Source organism: Serpula lacrymans (genome assembly GCF_000218685.1).
Source record: "Serpula lacrymans var. lacrymans S7.9 unplaced genomic scaffold SERLAscaffold_1, whole genome shotgun sequence".
Taxonomy (NCBI): domain Eukaryota; kingdom Fungi; phylum Basidiomycota; class Agaricomycetes; order Boletales; family Serpulaceae; genus Serpula; species Serpula lacrymans.
Window position 1 is genome coordinate 1467231 of NW_006763290.1, and position 15336 is coordinate 1482566.

General features: G+C 41.7%; 3 protein-coding genes across 3 annotated transcripts; all 3 read left to right on the top strand.

The window, feature by feature from the left end:
* Window positions 1-1683: 1683 nt before the first annotated feature.
* Window positions 1684-2026, top strand: SERLADRAFT_431897 (uncharacterized protein; the record flags this gene model as incomplete). The annotated part of the gene is made up of 2 exons (XM_007312189.1): window positions 1684-1748; window positions 1807-2026. The coding sequence occupies 2 exons, from the start codon at window positions 1684-1686 to the stop codon at window positions 2024-2026; spliced, it is 285 nt and encodes a 94-aa protein (XP_007312251.1).
* An 8213-nt stretch (window positions 2027-10239) lies between these two features.
* SERLADRAFT_431900 (uncharacterized protein) lies at window positions 10240-10909 on the top strand (the record flags this gene model as incomplete). Its single annotated transcript, XM_007312190.1, has 5 exons — window positions 10240-10321; window positions 10372-10584; window positions 10638-10681; window positions 10736-10753; window positions 10811-10909. 5 exons carry the CDS (start codon window positions 10240-10242, stop codon window positions 10907-10909), a joined length of 456 nt encoding a protein of 151 aa, XP_007312252.1.
* A 2592-nt stretch (window positions 10910-13501) lies between these two features.
* On the top strand, window positions 13502-13703 carry SERLADRAFT_431902 (uncharacterized protein; the record flags this gene model as incomplete). Its single annotated transcript, XM_007312191.1, has 2 exons — window positions 13502-13539; window positions 13592-13703. The coding sequence occupies 2 exons, from the start codon at window positions 13502-13504 to the stop codon at window positions 13701-13703; spliced, it is 150 nt and encodes a 49-aa protein (XP_007312253.1).
* Between the last annotated feature and the right edge of the window lie 1633 nt (window positions 13704-15336).

Genomic DNA, 15336 nt, shown 5'->3' on the forward strand with positions numbered 1-15336 from the left:
ATTTACTTATATCTGGTTTCTAGTAGATCTTGAATAACTTGAATTTCATTGACAATAAGAAATTAGGCCATATAACTATCTCTTATCTAAAGGCAGAATATGGTAAACTACCTAAATAACTTTTCAACAAGTTTTTGACATTTAGTCTTGTTACTTGGTGAATACATAAATGTAGTTCACCTATATTGTCTTGTTTGTTTCTCTCTACTTGTTAACTCATCAGTTAAAATCCAACACTATTTTAAATTTTATCCCAAGTGAAGAAAGAGCCTATGCTATACCATGTATTAAATTATATATTCTCCCACATGTATAAAAGTCTCATTCTACATGCACTATAACATTGTCCCACATGTATAGAGTAATGTCTTATCCCATATCACTGTGGGGATCAACTTATATAAGCTGGGCTTATATGCTGAAAATATTCAATTTTAGCTTTTTTCAGCCAATCCAAACACAGATATCCAATATCTTCAGCATATATATATAAGCTGAGCTCATATAAGTCGGTCCCCACAGTGTATGTACTTAAGTTCCATCTTATGTATGTTTAGGTCTAGAATAAAGTCTTATGAGGTGATATGTTTGAGGTACTAATTATGAGACCATGTTACCTAGGCAGAGTTCATATTGTTAGGGAGGACTATGGAGGGCACCATTGTGTAGTTAGAATGTCATATCTTCAATTGGGGAGAACCATAGAAAAGTCCTATGTGGATTTGGAAGATCTGAATATGCTTAGCAAAAGTTATACAACCATACAGCCACATAAAATCAAAATTTCATTAATTATCCCTTTTCCAAGATTTCCAAGCCAACTAAGCATCTAAGTGACAAATAAGAGAGTTATTTATTGCATATATTAGTGTCTTAGTATCAAACTAGTCTAATATATACTAATATCTGGGATGTGACCTATATAACTACCCCATATACATAGCTAAATCCACTTGGGATAACTTCAATAAGCCTAACTTGAAATGGCCTGTCCCATATTAGATTTTAGCATGTGACCTCTAAGTGTCACCTGACCACAGGGAGTGCATAAAAGCAAAGTGGACCAACTGGGGATTGAGCCCAGGACCTCTACCTATATATAGTGGTGCTTTACCAACTGAGCTACCAGCCTTTGTCCAATACCAACTCAGGATGTATGTTGTCTAACAAGGCTAATAGGATTTGACCTTGACTATTCTAATATCCTAACCTTTACTTGTCAGCTTTGATTATCTAGTAAAGTCCAATGGCTTAGCACTTGGGAGCTAATAGGCACTAATAGTGAGTGAAGAATGAGGATTTTAGCAATGACAAAGACACTGGTGGAGAACAAATAGAAAGAACTTATCTGAGTGAGAACATTTTGCAGATGACTAATAGTTTCATCAACCTGACTGGCAAGAAAAGCAGTTTAAGCAAAAAAAATGCTGTCCTAGTTTGAAATTAGTGATAAGTTACAGCTGATTTGGAAAACGTTGGCTGCGCCAACTTTGTCTCTTGCGTCTGTTCTAGCTTAGTAATATGATCTGAATTCCAAAAAAGGAAATAAAGTGGAATCTCTAGTATATACTATACTGTGCTGCAGCCTGCAGTCTAGCATGTTCCTTGTAGTATAAAGTCCCTACTCTTTGCTAATGAGAATCTCGTCACATTGTTAGGTGCTGCCACTGCCACTCTTTAGAAATGATTCCTTACACTCAAGAACAAAGCTCCCTGCTGCCGCCATGTCATGATCTTGCTCCAAGGTTGTAAGTGCCGTTTTACCCTTCTCATTTTGTGAATCATTGACTTACAAGCTAGTAATAGTGATCCTAACACCATCCCTCCCATCTCTATCCTCCAAGATATGCCCAACAGTGAGGATAACCTGGATGAGGCCAATATTCAAGCCATCTACCCACCATATCCGCTGGTGCATAGGCCACCAATCAAACCCGCTGTTCTGCCAATCAAACTGGCCATTCTCATCCCTCTACCCCCTACTCCTGCTCCAGCCCCTGTCCGTTGCACAGGCCACTCAGATTGAAGGCAAGGACGAGTATGATTAGGAAGTTGAGGGTGGACTGACTACGGAAAAAGTGATTATAGTCTGGTGTACTAGTTTAGCATACTCATCACAATGTTTCAGTGGAAGACAGACAACGAACTAGAGGATTTAGCTAGTAAAATACTGAACAAATAAAAGCCTGGCTTGTGCGTTATGCATAAGAGCATCGCATGTTTCCACCACCGGGCCAGTGACCTACATTTTGAACTGACATACCCCCACTGTATGGTTTGGGCCGCTGCTATATTGAAAGGTGATGCTACACTTGAAAAAATCCCTACTGGATCACTGTTGTTCAAAGCAAAACAAGCATTGAAGGTACATACCTTGACAGAAAAGAGGCCCCCCCATCTCCTGCTGCAAAAGCCACCACCGCACCACTCCCATCCTCAATGCAATTTCCCTACTTCAATCCATCTGCTAATCCTCTTGCATTCTCTCCATTTGTTGGTTACAACCCTCTAACCACTTTTCCAATGGGATTTGGTATGCCAATGGGTGGAATGTGTGTGGGAATGGGTGTGGGAATGGGTGCAGGAATGTGCATTAGTCCAGGAATGAGTATGGGCATGGGTATGCATGGTGTAGAGTCGCATTTTGTCAGATCCAGCCCACAAAAAGAAGAAATTGAAGAAACAAACCATTTGTCAACCCCACTAATCGAATCTTGCAGCCTCTTGTTGTTTTGTGAGCCGTATAAGCTTGGTGAAGATGTCAAAAGTAGCTTGGATTGGTTGGGTTTCATGGTGGGAGACAATCTGGAGGCTGTTACAGAAAAACAGCATAGGGAAGCAGGATTCAAGCCTCTCGCATGGGCTCGTATTTTGAAGGCCTACCATAGATATAAGAAAAATCACCATATTTAGTCTTACATACACTCATTTACACCCGTAATCGGACAATACAACATTGTTTTGTGCATTTTTACACAGAAAATGGCCAACATACACTAAAATACAATTTCTATATTATATCCGGAGTGCATAAACCACTCTTGAGCCTTGTCAACTGTCACAGTATGTACAGCCTCAAGCAAAGCGACTTTGGGATACTCGTGTTCTTGAATGCAAACATAGTTACAGCGGATCCAGCTCTTGACTAAAAAAACCAAGTTTTAGCCTAAAACGCAAGCTAAAAAGAGAAAATTGTACCACAACTAAAGCTCTCTTCAATTGAATTCAAGTCTGGGGAGTATGGCAGCAAAAAGATCAACACACACCCTACACTTTCTACAACTTCACGGACAGCGTTCATTTTGTGTATTGCACAGTTGTCGAGTATAATGATGATTTTTTCTTGAGGATATGGGTTCATCACAGGCAGCTGTAACACGTTAGAATGATGAGCATAAATATAAACAAAGAAAATATACCACATCATTTACAATAAAACCAAAAAAATCCTCACCATTGACAGAACCGTGGACTACGTTCATGGCCAGATATCTGTTAAGTGTGAGTGCTGCTACTAAGCTGCAGTGTTCTCCCCAAAAAAAATTAGCCTGAACCGCAGCACGACAACCTTTGGGCACCCATCTGTAGTGTTGATAAATTGTCCGGTCATCCTTGCTGGTTTTGTCAATCATGGCGAACTGGCTGGCTGTAAAGTGTGTATTGATGTCCTTCAACCACTCCTCCCTCCAATTGTTATCCCTTTCTGCTGCTGCTTTTTGTAGAACCTTATAAGTTAACCCTGCATCTCTAATATGTTTGAAAAGAGCGGTCTTCAATATGTGCACATCATGTGCAAGGGCTAACCAGTCTTGAATTTTGTCCAGTTACATCTCTGGGGTGTCTTCAAGCAGTGAATATATCCTCTTGGTTTGGTTTGCACCAAGGATATATGGGCGGCCTTGAGTGGGGTACATAGGAGGTTCTACAGAGCCAAATGCTTCTTGATTGGCCTGCCAGTGGCAAAGGGAACACTCAAAGATGCCAAAAATGTTGCAGATGTTGGATGAGATGTAGTTATGCTCTATTAACCAAAGAGTGCGCTCCTTGATATCCTTGCTGATCTGTCTGTAGGGCATGGTAGTCAATAGCAAAGTGTTATTGATGGGTTACATGTTTGCAGCTGCTGAGATTCCACGTTGTTTTCATTTTTGGAATTCAGATCATATTACTAAGCTAGAACAGACACGAGAGAAAAAGTTGGTGCAGCCAATGTTTTCCGAATCAGCTGTAATATTAAACTGAAACTGTGGTTTCTATAAATTTTATAAACCAGATTAGGGCTTAACTAATAATAACTAAATAAAACCCATCTATAATCAAACTGTGGCAACACTATAAACAATACCCTGGAGCCAACAACAATACAAAATTCACCATTTTAAGAAAGCTATCATTTTAAATGTATAAATACCAAGAAATATACACCAAAACCATAGCATTTGGATCCTCAAAGAACAAGTCCACAATTACAGAAGTTGAGGATCTTACTGTAACAACCAAGAGTTAGTTACTCTGGTGCACACAAGAACACACTATAAAGGTAGTGATGAGGGAGTGGTTACCCCTTAAGCTGCAGAGAGTTTGTTGGTTAACAACAGGAGGACTCACTGAGGAGTCTCCTGGATCTATTGGGGTATATATACTAATACAGAGTGTTTGTACTTATGTACTGTACAGTTGATAAAGTCAGTGGCTGATGATGACATGGGGTCTAGCCCACATGACCAGCTCCACTGTGTGAGAGAGTTGTATCCAAAAATAAGAAGAAGGCAATGCGGCGCGAGAAAGAGGACTTTGAACAAAAAGGGGAAGTGCCGCGTGACACCATGTGTGAAAGCTAAAGTATACAAGGTTAAAGCAGAGAATGAAAATGAAGAAAAGGTCTGAAAATTGTGTTATCGTAACACTACCCCCCTTCTAAGGCTTGACTTCCAGGCGAGACCAAATACCGGAGGTGGTAGTTAAATTTTTGGGCATAGGTTGAAAAAGGGAATTAAAAAGTTGAGTCCATGCCTCTAAGCTTTGTGGGAGCTGAGGGGTTTTTAGAATAAAATTCACAAACAGTGTTGCGGGAATTGTCCAGATGGGTTTCTGGTTCCCACATTCTGTCCTCGTCTCCATAGCCCTTCCATAGGACTAGGAATTCTAGTTTTCCACGCTTTAAGTGTGCGTCCATCACCTGTTCGACTTTGAACTCTTCTTCACCTTCCTGGGTGACTACAACCGGTCCGGGCCGATCTACGCGCTGTCCCGGCAGCGGCCCTTTGTAAGGTTTCACATGGCTAATATTGACCGTGGGTACTACCTTCATTCGTTTTGGGAGTTCCAGCTCCACCGCATTAGGTTTGACTTCGTTAATCTGGTAAGGATCAATCCACTTTTTGGTCAGTTTTCTAGACTGCCAATCTTTTAACTTTAAGTGGTCGGTATCCAACCAGACCAGGTCACCGACTTTGTAGTCAGGGGCCTTAGTGCGTCTACGCTCTGCCCTGCTTTTCATCTGCTCTGCAGTTTTGAATAGCGCCTTGCGTGTTTCGTCCAAGACAGATTTCATGTCCTTGGCCATGTTCTCAGCAGCCTCGTTCTTGCTTTTGCCAGGTTCTACACCCCTTCTGGGGAGGTACAATCTAGTAACCTTGAATAGTGCCTTTCCTGTAGCTGATGACTGTTTGATATTATATGAGAACTGGGCTATTTTTAGCCACTTGGCCCAATCCATCTGCCTGTCATTAATAAATATCCAGAGATATTGTTTCAACTCCTGGTTGAGTCTCTCCGTTTGTCCATCAGTCTGCGGATGGAACACCGTTGATAATTTAGGTTTGATGCCTAGCATCCGGCATAATTATTTCGTAAATTTGCTAGCAAATTGTGGCCCTCTATCGGAGATAACCGTTTCTGGTAACCTATGGATAGACCATACAAAATCTTTGAATATATCTGCCATACCAGTGGCGGTAATGGTTTTGTTGGTGGGAATGAATACTACTTCTTTGGAGAAGCGATCTACTACCACCATTACTGAATCATACCCATTCGACTCAGGCAGATCCATTGTGAAATCAACCAATATATCCTGCCAGGGACCAGCTGGTATCGGATTTGTCATAAGTTTACCAGCCGGCGGTTGATGAGAATTTTTAGCCATGGTGCATCTCAGACAGGATTTTATGTATTCCTGTACGTCTTTGACCATGCCAGGCCACATATAGTTTCTGGAGATTAACTCCATTGTTTGTTGCCACCCAGGGTGCCCAGCCACTGGAGTGTCATGATGTCTATCTATTGCCTTGATCCTTGTGGACTCAGGCACATAGATTTTGTTTTTAAAATGGAAGAGCCCGTCTTCCCATAAATAGTTTTCATTGCCATCAAGGTGCGCCTTCTCTTCTGAGGAGATGTCTTTCTTGAAGACTTCCAGAAGATCGGAATCCTGCCTGATTCTAACATTGGCAACCCTTGATTGATCTATCAGGGTAACACCTTTGTTGTCATCTTCGATGCCGTTGGCATGATCCTCTCTTCTGGACAAAGTGTCCGCTTTCCCCATAGAGCTTCCAGGCTTATGAATTAATTTATAATTAAACCTTGACAAGTATACCACGTAGCAGGCCTGTCTTCGGTTCAAGTCTTGAGCCGTCGTAAAATACTCCAGATTCTTATGATCGGTCCAAATTTCAAATTGGTGTCTAGCACCTTCGAAGTAGTGCCGCCAGTGCTCTGAAGCTCTAATGATAACTAGCATCTCTTTGTCGTAAATTTGATAGTTGCGCTCTGTAGGCAACAAACTATGTGATAAATAAGCACAAGGCCTCCAAAGATTGTCAGGGCATTTAATTGACAAAACAGCCCCAGTAGCAAAATCAGAAGAGTCGGTTTCTAGCCGGAACTCTTTGGCTAATTCTGGAAATGCTAATATGGGCGCTGTTGTAAATGCCTGTTTAAGCTTATCAAAAGCTTCTTGTTCTTTGGCGCCCCAGTGCCAAACAATATCCTTTTTAGTGAGATTGTTCAATGGTCTCGTGATTTTTGCGAAGTTTTCAATAAACCTTTGGTAGAAATTTCCCAAGCCAAGGAAGGCCCTAACTCCCTTGACGCGAGTAGGTTCTGGCCAGTCCAATATAGCTTGAACTTTCTCAGGATCCATTCTGATTCTGTTCTGGCCTATGATCATACCGAGGAAGTCTACTTCCTTCACCTTAAAATTACATTTTTTGGGTTTGATGAATATGTCCCATTCCTGTAAGCATTGAAGGACTTCTTGCACGATCCTGTCATGCTCAGCCTCACAGATCTCTTTTTGGAATAAATACGTGCGCATCAACACACACTTTGGGATTTTGGGAAAGGGTAACTCCAACAAAGAAGAAGAGGTATCGAAAGTTACATGTTTTTCTATTTTATTTTTACCAGAATCAAGCACCCTATTGTTTGTCTCGCCGGGGCCACACTCCAAGGGAGATGCTGGTGCAGCGATAGTATCATAAATATTACAGTCACAATGCTTCATACAAGTACATATTTCAGATAACAAATTTAGAAATCTATTTACAAATTGGGGAGCCATCCCCTTCTTTCCATTATTGCTCGTGCAACACCCCGGAGCAGGGGCCACCTTGTTGTGGTTTACTTCATTGTTCATAGGAGCGAAGGCACCCAAGTGACCTAAGCTCCGAACTCTTTTCCCTGAGCTTTCATTTCATTGACTTGTTGGTCATAGAAGAAAGCTCGGATTTTGTTGTACGAACGACCGGCCAGAGTATTGAGCCAATTGTCCGGTTTTTTAGCTTCTAATTGGCGTGCCTGGCGCCCTTGATTATTTTTTTGTTGGGCGGCCTGCGCCCTGTTTCTGCAATCTCGGGACATATGTCCCTCTTGGCCACAGTTGTAACAGTTGCCCTTGAATCTGTGCATCTGTCTGCCTTGGACCACACCAATATCCATAGGGGCACCCTGTCCTGGCTGCAGCCCGAATGGCTTGAACCCGTGAGAGTGATTATGATGGTTTGATGACCCAGGGTGCCTCTGGGATTGGTTGTTTTTGGTGGTCTTGCCACTTTGGTGCATTTTGTAGAGCTCTATGGCCCTACCTATTTTTCGAACCTCCTCTGCTGCTTGAGAGAGATTCTTATTTCTCATATCCTGCAGATAAAGCTGTTCTGCAATGTGGGGGTTCACATTGCGTTCCAGCAGCTCTACTGCATGTTCATTGCCAAGACCCCCTTGGATGGAGAGGGCCAGGAACCGGGTAACAAAGTCATCCGTCCTCATGTTTCCTTGTTTGAAGGTACAGATTTGCTGACGCGCCCAGTCACGCTCAGCTTGGGGTTTGAAGTATTTTTCGATCTCAACTTTGAGATCATCCCGGGTAGGCCACACTCCTGCTGTGTAGCACTCCTGCATTCTTACTTGGGCATATCAGCCCGCCACAGGTCCTTTCAGTCTTAACAGCACAGCCGTCGCTATTTCAAAATCATCAGCAAACGTGTCCCAGTTTGCTTTGATCCACCATTTGGCAAATCACACCCTATCTCCTTTGAAAGCGCCGGGGTCAGCGACGATCTCGACTTTCTTGTTGAACTTTCGCTCAACCGTAGATTCTGCTGCTGGGGCAGCCTGAATCTTGGCGAGCTGATTTGTTAACGCCTGAAACTGTGCACGCATGTTGTGCAGCAGACTGTTCATATCCGGTTGCAACGACATGTCGACTTGTTCTCTTTGGTAATGTAAAAAAAAGGTAACTGGGGGTCCCCGCTTGCTATTTGCAGATAAACCTCTTCCCAGCTGAGTATCGGATCTCAATCTCCGACTACTCACACTATAGTATTTGAAAAAAAGTATATAAAAGGTATTCATAATAAACCCTATTCCGAACGGTTGTCAGGGGGTGGTCCGCTTGTTATTAAGCTGTCAACCCTTCTCCAGACTGGCGGAGGCAAGTGCCTGGCCTGGTCAGAGGAAAGAGAAAGTGAAGTTTTGTATGTAATTCTAATCAACAGCGGTTCCACACCGACTGCTGAGCTAAGTACTCCCCTTAACGCTGGGGGCTGCGTATCAAAGGTATTGTTTCTTCTCCCAAAGCACTACAAGGCCGTCGCAAAGAGCGCACCTATCTGCTATGCGGGATATTCCCAAACAATAACCAAATCTCCTTCACCCTGGAGTCCAGGTGCCCAGTGGGACTTTTTGCACAACGTGCGATAGAGTAGAAGAGCGAGTCTTAATGTAACAACCAAGAGTTAGTTACTCTGGTGCACACAGGAACACACTATAAAGGTAGTGATGAGGGAGTGGTTACCCCTTAAACTGCAGAGAGTTTGTTGGTATACAACAAGAGGACTCGCTGAGGAGTCTCCTTCATCTATTGGGGTATTTATACTAATACAGAGTGTTTGTACCTATGTACTGTACAGTTAATAAAAGCAGTGGCTGATGATGTCAGAGGGCACAGCCGGTGTGACCAGCTCCACTGCGTGAGAGAGTTTGTGTCTAAAAGAAGAATAAAGGCAGCGCTGCGCGAGAAGGTGGAGTTAGAACGAAAAAGGAAAGTGCCGCATGGCACGGAGTGTGAGCTATAGTAAAAGGTTAAAGCAGAGAATGAAAATTAAAGGAAAGGTCCGAAAATTGTGTTATCGTAACAGGAAACCTGACCTATTGGCAGAAAAGAACACTTATGTAGATGCTGACTCTACATTTGAAGCACTTCACTTGTCATGGTACAACTGTCACTGTACCAAGGTAAAGTAATTCCTTACTATATGTCCACTTAATGCTGATCCTTTACAGGGTCACAAAGCCCTATCTGGTGTGCCACCGTCTATGCTTGACAAAGTGGGCTGCAAATGTACCAATCACAGCCAGATGATCCCCTATATATCCAAGGACGTCAATAATAACCAGGACTTATTTCAGTCCCTCAAAGTTGTCTTTGAAGAACTGTTTAACTGGATACATTGTATTGTGAGTGGTACTCCCTCTTTATTCACAGCTATCTCATCATTGTATCAGATGCAAACCCACCTGCCTGAAGAGTGTCAGATGCTTGAGCAAGTTGCATCTATCTTACCAGGAAACCATTGCTCCCCAGCCGCCCCCTTCCTGTTAATTGTCATCAACATCAACATGCAAACAAAGGCTCACTGAGATAGCAAGGATCAGGAGCTTTGTCTTGTTCTCCCCATTAGAACACTTAAGGGGGCTGCTCTTGCCATGGTTGAGACAGGCCTTTTGAGCTGAACCATGGGTACTTTGCAATTTTCAGGTCGTCTGTATTGTAACACCCAAGCAGCTCAGAAAGAGGCATTGGAAGCCAAACATCAAGGTAACATATATATTCTGGTTTGGTAAAAGTATATTGATCTCCCCTCTCAGAGATAAGAAAAAGGGCAGCTGTTGTAATGGAAGAAGAGGATAATTACGACTATGATGATGACCCAGTTATGCCACTAAACCCTCCTAGAAAAAGACAAGCCATGGACTCAGACCATGATTCCGATGAGGATGATTTTCAAGGGATCCTAACTCAGAAAGCACCTACAGGGGATAATGATGAGTATTACGAGGATGAGGAAGCCAGAGCAAAAAGTAAGCAATCATTATTTCTAGACAAAAATACTAATATAAAATTGTTATTAAAGATTCTGATAACAAGGGAAAAGATGGACCAATTCTGGATGAGCAAGTATGTCTCTAAATTAGTATCTCTTACATCCATAGAGCTAACAGCTTGTTTTAGCCCAATTTCAGACCCATTGTTGGACAGGAAAAGGCTAAATCATTAGTGTACTCCTCTTTTTTGTAGTTTTTCCAGAAAATCTTCCACGCCTTCATCCAGGATGTCTTCAACTTCTACTTCTATCTTGACACCTACAGCTGTCTCTTTACTGTCAAAATTTGGGAAAAGACGTAGAATCACCCTGTATATGTTTCCTAGTTCTTTTGTGGACCTTGCTACAGCTGGGCATGCTACAATGAGATTATACATTGCAACTCAAGAATTTTCTGAAATTGTTCAGGTTTGATCTAGTAAGTAGTAAACTCAGACTTCGAGAGAAGATCTGATATATTCAAAAGAATGTACCTAGTCAGTAGTAAACTGGAAATAAGGCATAAGCTAAGTACTCGTAGGTTTAATCATAAAAGTGTCTCACCTCAGACTTCGAGAGAAGATCTGAGGTGTCTGCCTGACAATGACAGCATATAACGGAACCAAAAAATTAATGCGGTATATTAGGTGCACAGGCCACCCCAACTACTGGACCTTCCCAGTTTGGCACCTGCACCACTACTTGTCTTCCTACTACGCCATATGAGGCTTGTATCTCTATTATTCTTCCAACACTCCCCCTCAAGCTGTACGAAGTCCCAGCACGCTAGCAAAATGTTTGACTTTAGCAGAGGGGAAGGCTTTTGTGAGTATGTCCGCCATCATATCTTCGGTTGGGCAATAATTAATTTCGATCTTTCCGTCTTCTATAGCATGTCGAATAAAATGATATTAGATATCAATATGCTTGGTACGTACGTGATACTAGCTATCCTTTGATAATGTGATTGCTGATTGATTATCACATCACAATTCTGTCAGGGGCAGGTCCTTGTCAAATAGTTCACTAATGAAAATTCTCATCCACAGAATTTCTTCTGTCGCATGTGTGGCTGCGACATATTTGGCTTCTGTCGTGGATAGTGCAACAATTTCTTGTTGTTTAGAATACCACAAAACAGCGCCTCCGTCAACCATTATGGCGTAACCGGATATGGCTTGCCGGTTATCATTCATGCTCCCATCTGCATCAGTATATCTGGTGAGTGGTTGCTCATCAGGACCATACGCTAGCCACAAATCTCTGCTTCCTTTTAGATATTGAATTACCCTTTTTACTACCTCCCAGTGGGCTGGACCCAGGTTTTCGACGAAGCACAATAGAATAGTGATGGCATGTGCGATGTTGGGACGGGTGTTGATTGCCGCATACATTAGTGATCCCACCGCTTCTCGATGGGGGACATCTCGCATCTCTGCGTAGTCTTTGAGGGATTTAGGGCTTTGGTCCCTGCTTAGGTATGTACTTGCAACCATTGGTATTGCTAACGGTTTTGCATCTTCCAGGTTGAAGCATCTGATCACAGTGTCGATGTAGCTTTGTTGGGACATGTACAAGGTTTGTGCATTCCTATCTCTGTTGATCTCAATACCTAACATCCAGTGCGGTTTGCCCAAGTCACCCACTTCAAACAAACTCACTAGGTTGTTTTTAAGGTGGTTCATGGTGATCATAGAGGGGGTGACTAGTGTCATATCGTCCACATAGACAGCAATGATGGTAAGTCCTTCCTTTTTGTGTTTGTAGAAGACAGCATTGTCTGTTTTGTAATGGGCTAATCCTATCTTTTTAAGTCCATCACATAGTGTTTGATACCACCTACGGTCAGCCTGTTTAAGGCCATATAGTGTCTTGTTTAGACGCAGCACTATGGATTCTCGACCATGGGCACTGTAACCAGGTAATTGCCTCATGAAGATGACCTCGTTGTCTTCGAGTTCTCCATTCAAGTAGGCGCTCTTGACGTCCATCTGGTGAGTTTCTCAGTTGTTTCTCGCGGCTGTTGCTAATATGATTTGTAATGATGCCATCTTCCCTACAGGTGCAAAAGTGTCAAAATAGTTGATACCCTCGACTTGGCTGAAGCCTTGGGCTACCAGCCTGGCTTTATACTTATCAATGTCACCTGAAGCGGTCTTCTTGACCTTAAACACCCATTTACTGCCAACAATGTTGGTGTTCTTTGGTTTTTCTACGTACGTCCAGGTTCCTGCCTTATTGAGCCTTGCTAACTCTTCCTGGATAGCTTGATCCCACTTATCCCAATCTGGGCATCTATGAGCTCCTTCAACAGTTCTCGGCTGTTGCCCAGGTTTGAGGAGAAATTGTTACCAAAGTGTGCATCATAATCAATGGTGCTTATCAAATTCCTGGTCATATGGCCCCAGTTCAAATCAAGCAGGCTGTAATGTGCCTTTTAAAGACTGGTGCATTTGCTGACAGTGATCTTGATATCAAAGTGAGCTATCATTCTCCCATTTTTACACCAAATTGAACTATTTTTTCAAGGCCAGAACATTCAACAAGCAGAAGCCATTTTGTCATCAGATTTTCAAGGACTTGATTCATAATCAATAGTATAGGTGTAAGGGTGAGGGAGTATGCTATCCTGAACATTTCAAAGGCATTCCTTTAGCTCTACTTGCAATTACCACAGCAGTTGTATGTCCTCAATCTGTGGTCTGTATTATTTATTTGTTCCATTTTCTTTTCAGATTGAATGTTCCCTCAGGGGATATGTGAATGGTGATAAAGCTACCCAAGAATTCTCAGAGAGCATTTTAAAACCAGGTACAATATCATTTATTTAGGTCAGACTTAGTTTTTATTTTATTTCAAGGTGGGAGTGCTATTTCAGAAAGCTGTTGGTGCTTCAGAAGAAAAACCCTGTGAGGATGAAGCAAATGGGAGACAGTCTGTACCAGGACATTCTGTAAGTACCAGTATTTTGGCTGTTACCACCGTCACTAATTTTACTATAACAGAAATCTGGCCAATCTCCATTATCTAGGGATTGATGAAGACCAGATGAAGGATGAGGATTTTGGTATTGATTTTGAAGCTCTGGAGGATACTATCATTGCACAAGCTACTTGATAGTATTTGTAATTGCTCTCCTATTTACTGTTGCATATAGTACGATTGCTAATACAAAATATGACTGCGCTGTTTTCATTTCATTATTTGGTAATTGAATGCAATACGTGCTATGGGTGCTTTGAGTACTATAGGTACTATGGATGTTTTAATTGAAATAAGTGCTATGGCTACTCCAAATGCCATCATAGTATTGACATTACTATATGTGTGCTATAAGTGCTATAATTGCCATAGGTGCTATGGGCCCTATGTCTAAATGCCATCATAGTATTGACATTACTATAGGAGCTTCTTGGAACTATAGCCAACTATAAGATCAATATAAGAGCACATTGTGCCTAAATAGATGATGGGGTTTCTCTTACAGCTATAATCACTACAACAGCTATTTTTGCAATTATAGTACTATAAGAGCCCATATAGCCAAAGTGTTTTTCCTGATGTACATGTGTACTATACAGTTGATGAAGGCAGTGGCTGATGATGTCATAGGGCATAGCCTATGTGACCAGCTCCATTGTGTGAGAGACTTGTAACTAAGAATAAAGGAAAGCAGCGCAATGCAACAAAGTGGAGTTTGAACAAAATGGAAAGTGCTGCATGGCACAGTGTGTGAAAACTACAAAAGAAAGTTAAAGTGAGGAAATGAAATTTAAAGGTCCAAAAATTGTGTATCATAACAATGAGCCCCTTTGCAAGGGCAAAATCACCCTGCCACCACCTGCTCATTCTAATCCCCTCAGTGCCAAATTATTTCTTTGCTTACTACATAGACTATTTTCTACCCACACTCATACCACACACAGCTAGAATCACAAGAATCACCAACATAACAGGCAAGAATAGGATGGATACTATCAGAGGCTTCATTGAGTCATGGAAAAGTTGTTGGATACATGCTGACTTCTGCTTGTTAGGAAAAATTTCTCCTACATTTTTGCTGACAGAGAGATAGGCAATAAAGATGCAAGCATAATTTGATGGTTTGCGACGCATGGACCTTGGCAAGTTTCCAAAAGTGAGATACATCAGGAAAAACCCTTTTGCTATATAACGCTATATAGCCACCACCTATATATATCAATACATTTATAGAAACTATAGTACTATTAGCGTAATTATAGCTCTTATAGCTCTTATAGAGTAGTAGTAGGCAAAATTTTGACCAAGGGGAGAAGTATCTATATTTCCCTCAAATTCTGGATTAATCTAACAAACTTGTTCAACAATAGAAAGAAGCCAGAAGTGTTTGGAGTCAAGTATATGGTGACAATGAGTAAAATAACCTAAGTCCACACAAGGTCAATATATAATACCTGTATAATGCATTTTATAAGCTCTCATGGTGTAGTGGATACATGTGTGATATGTGGCTATAGGTTGCTTAGTCACCCAAAAGCTGACTAGCAGGTTGAGAGTTCAAATCCTGTCTGTGTTAATTCTTTTTTATTAGCTACACAACATTTTCTAACATCTATAAAAGCATTTATAGAGCTATATGAGGCTCTATAGATGGCAGAGGTTCTATAACAGGTTTAACCACTATAGCAGCTTTATAAGTACTTATAGTGCTATAGGGCTCTGTATAGCTACCCATTTTTCCTAATGTATACAGGATAAGCAGATTTAT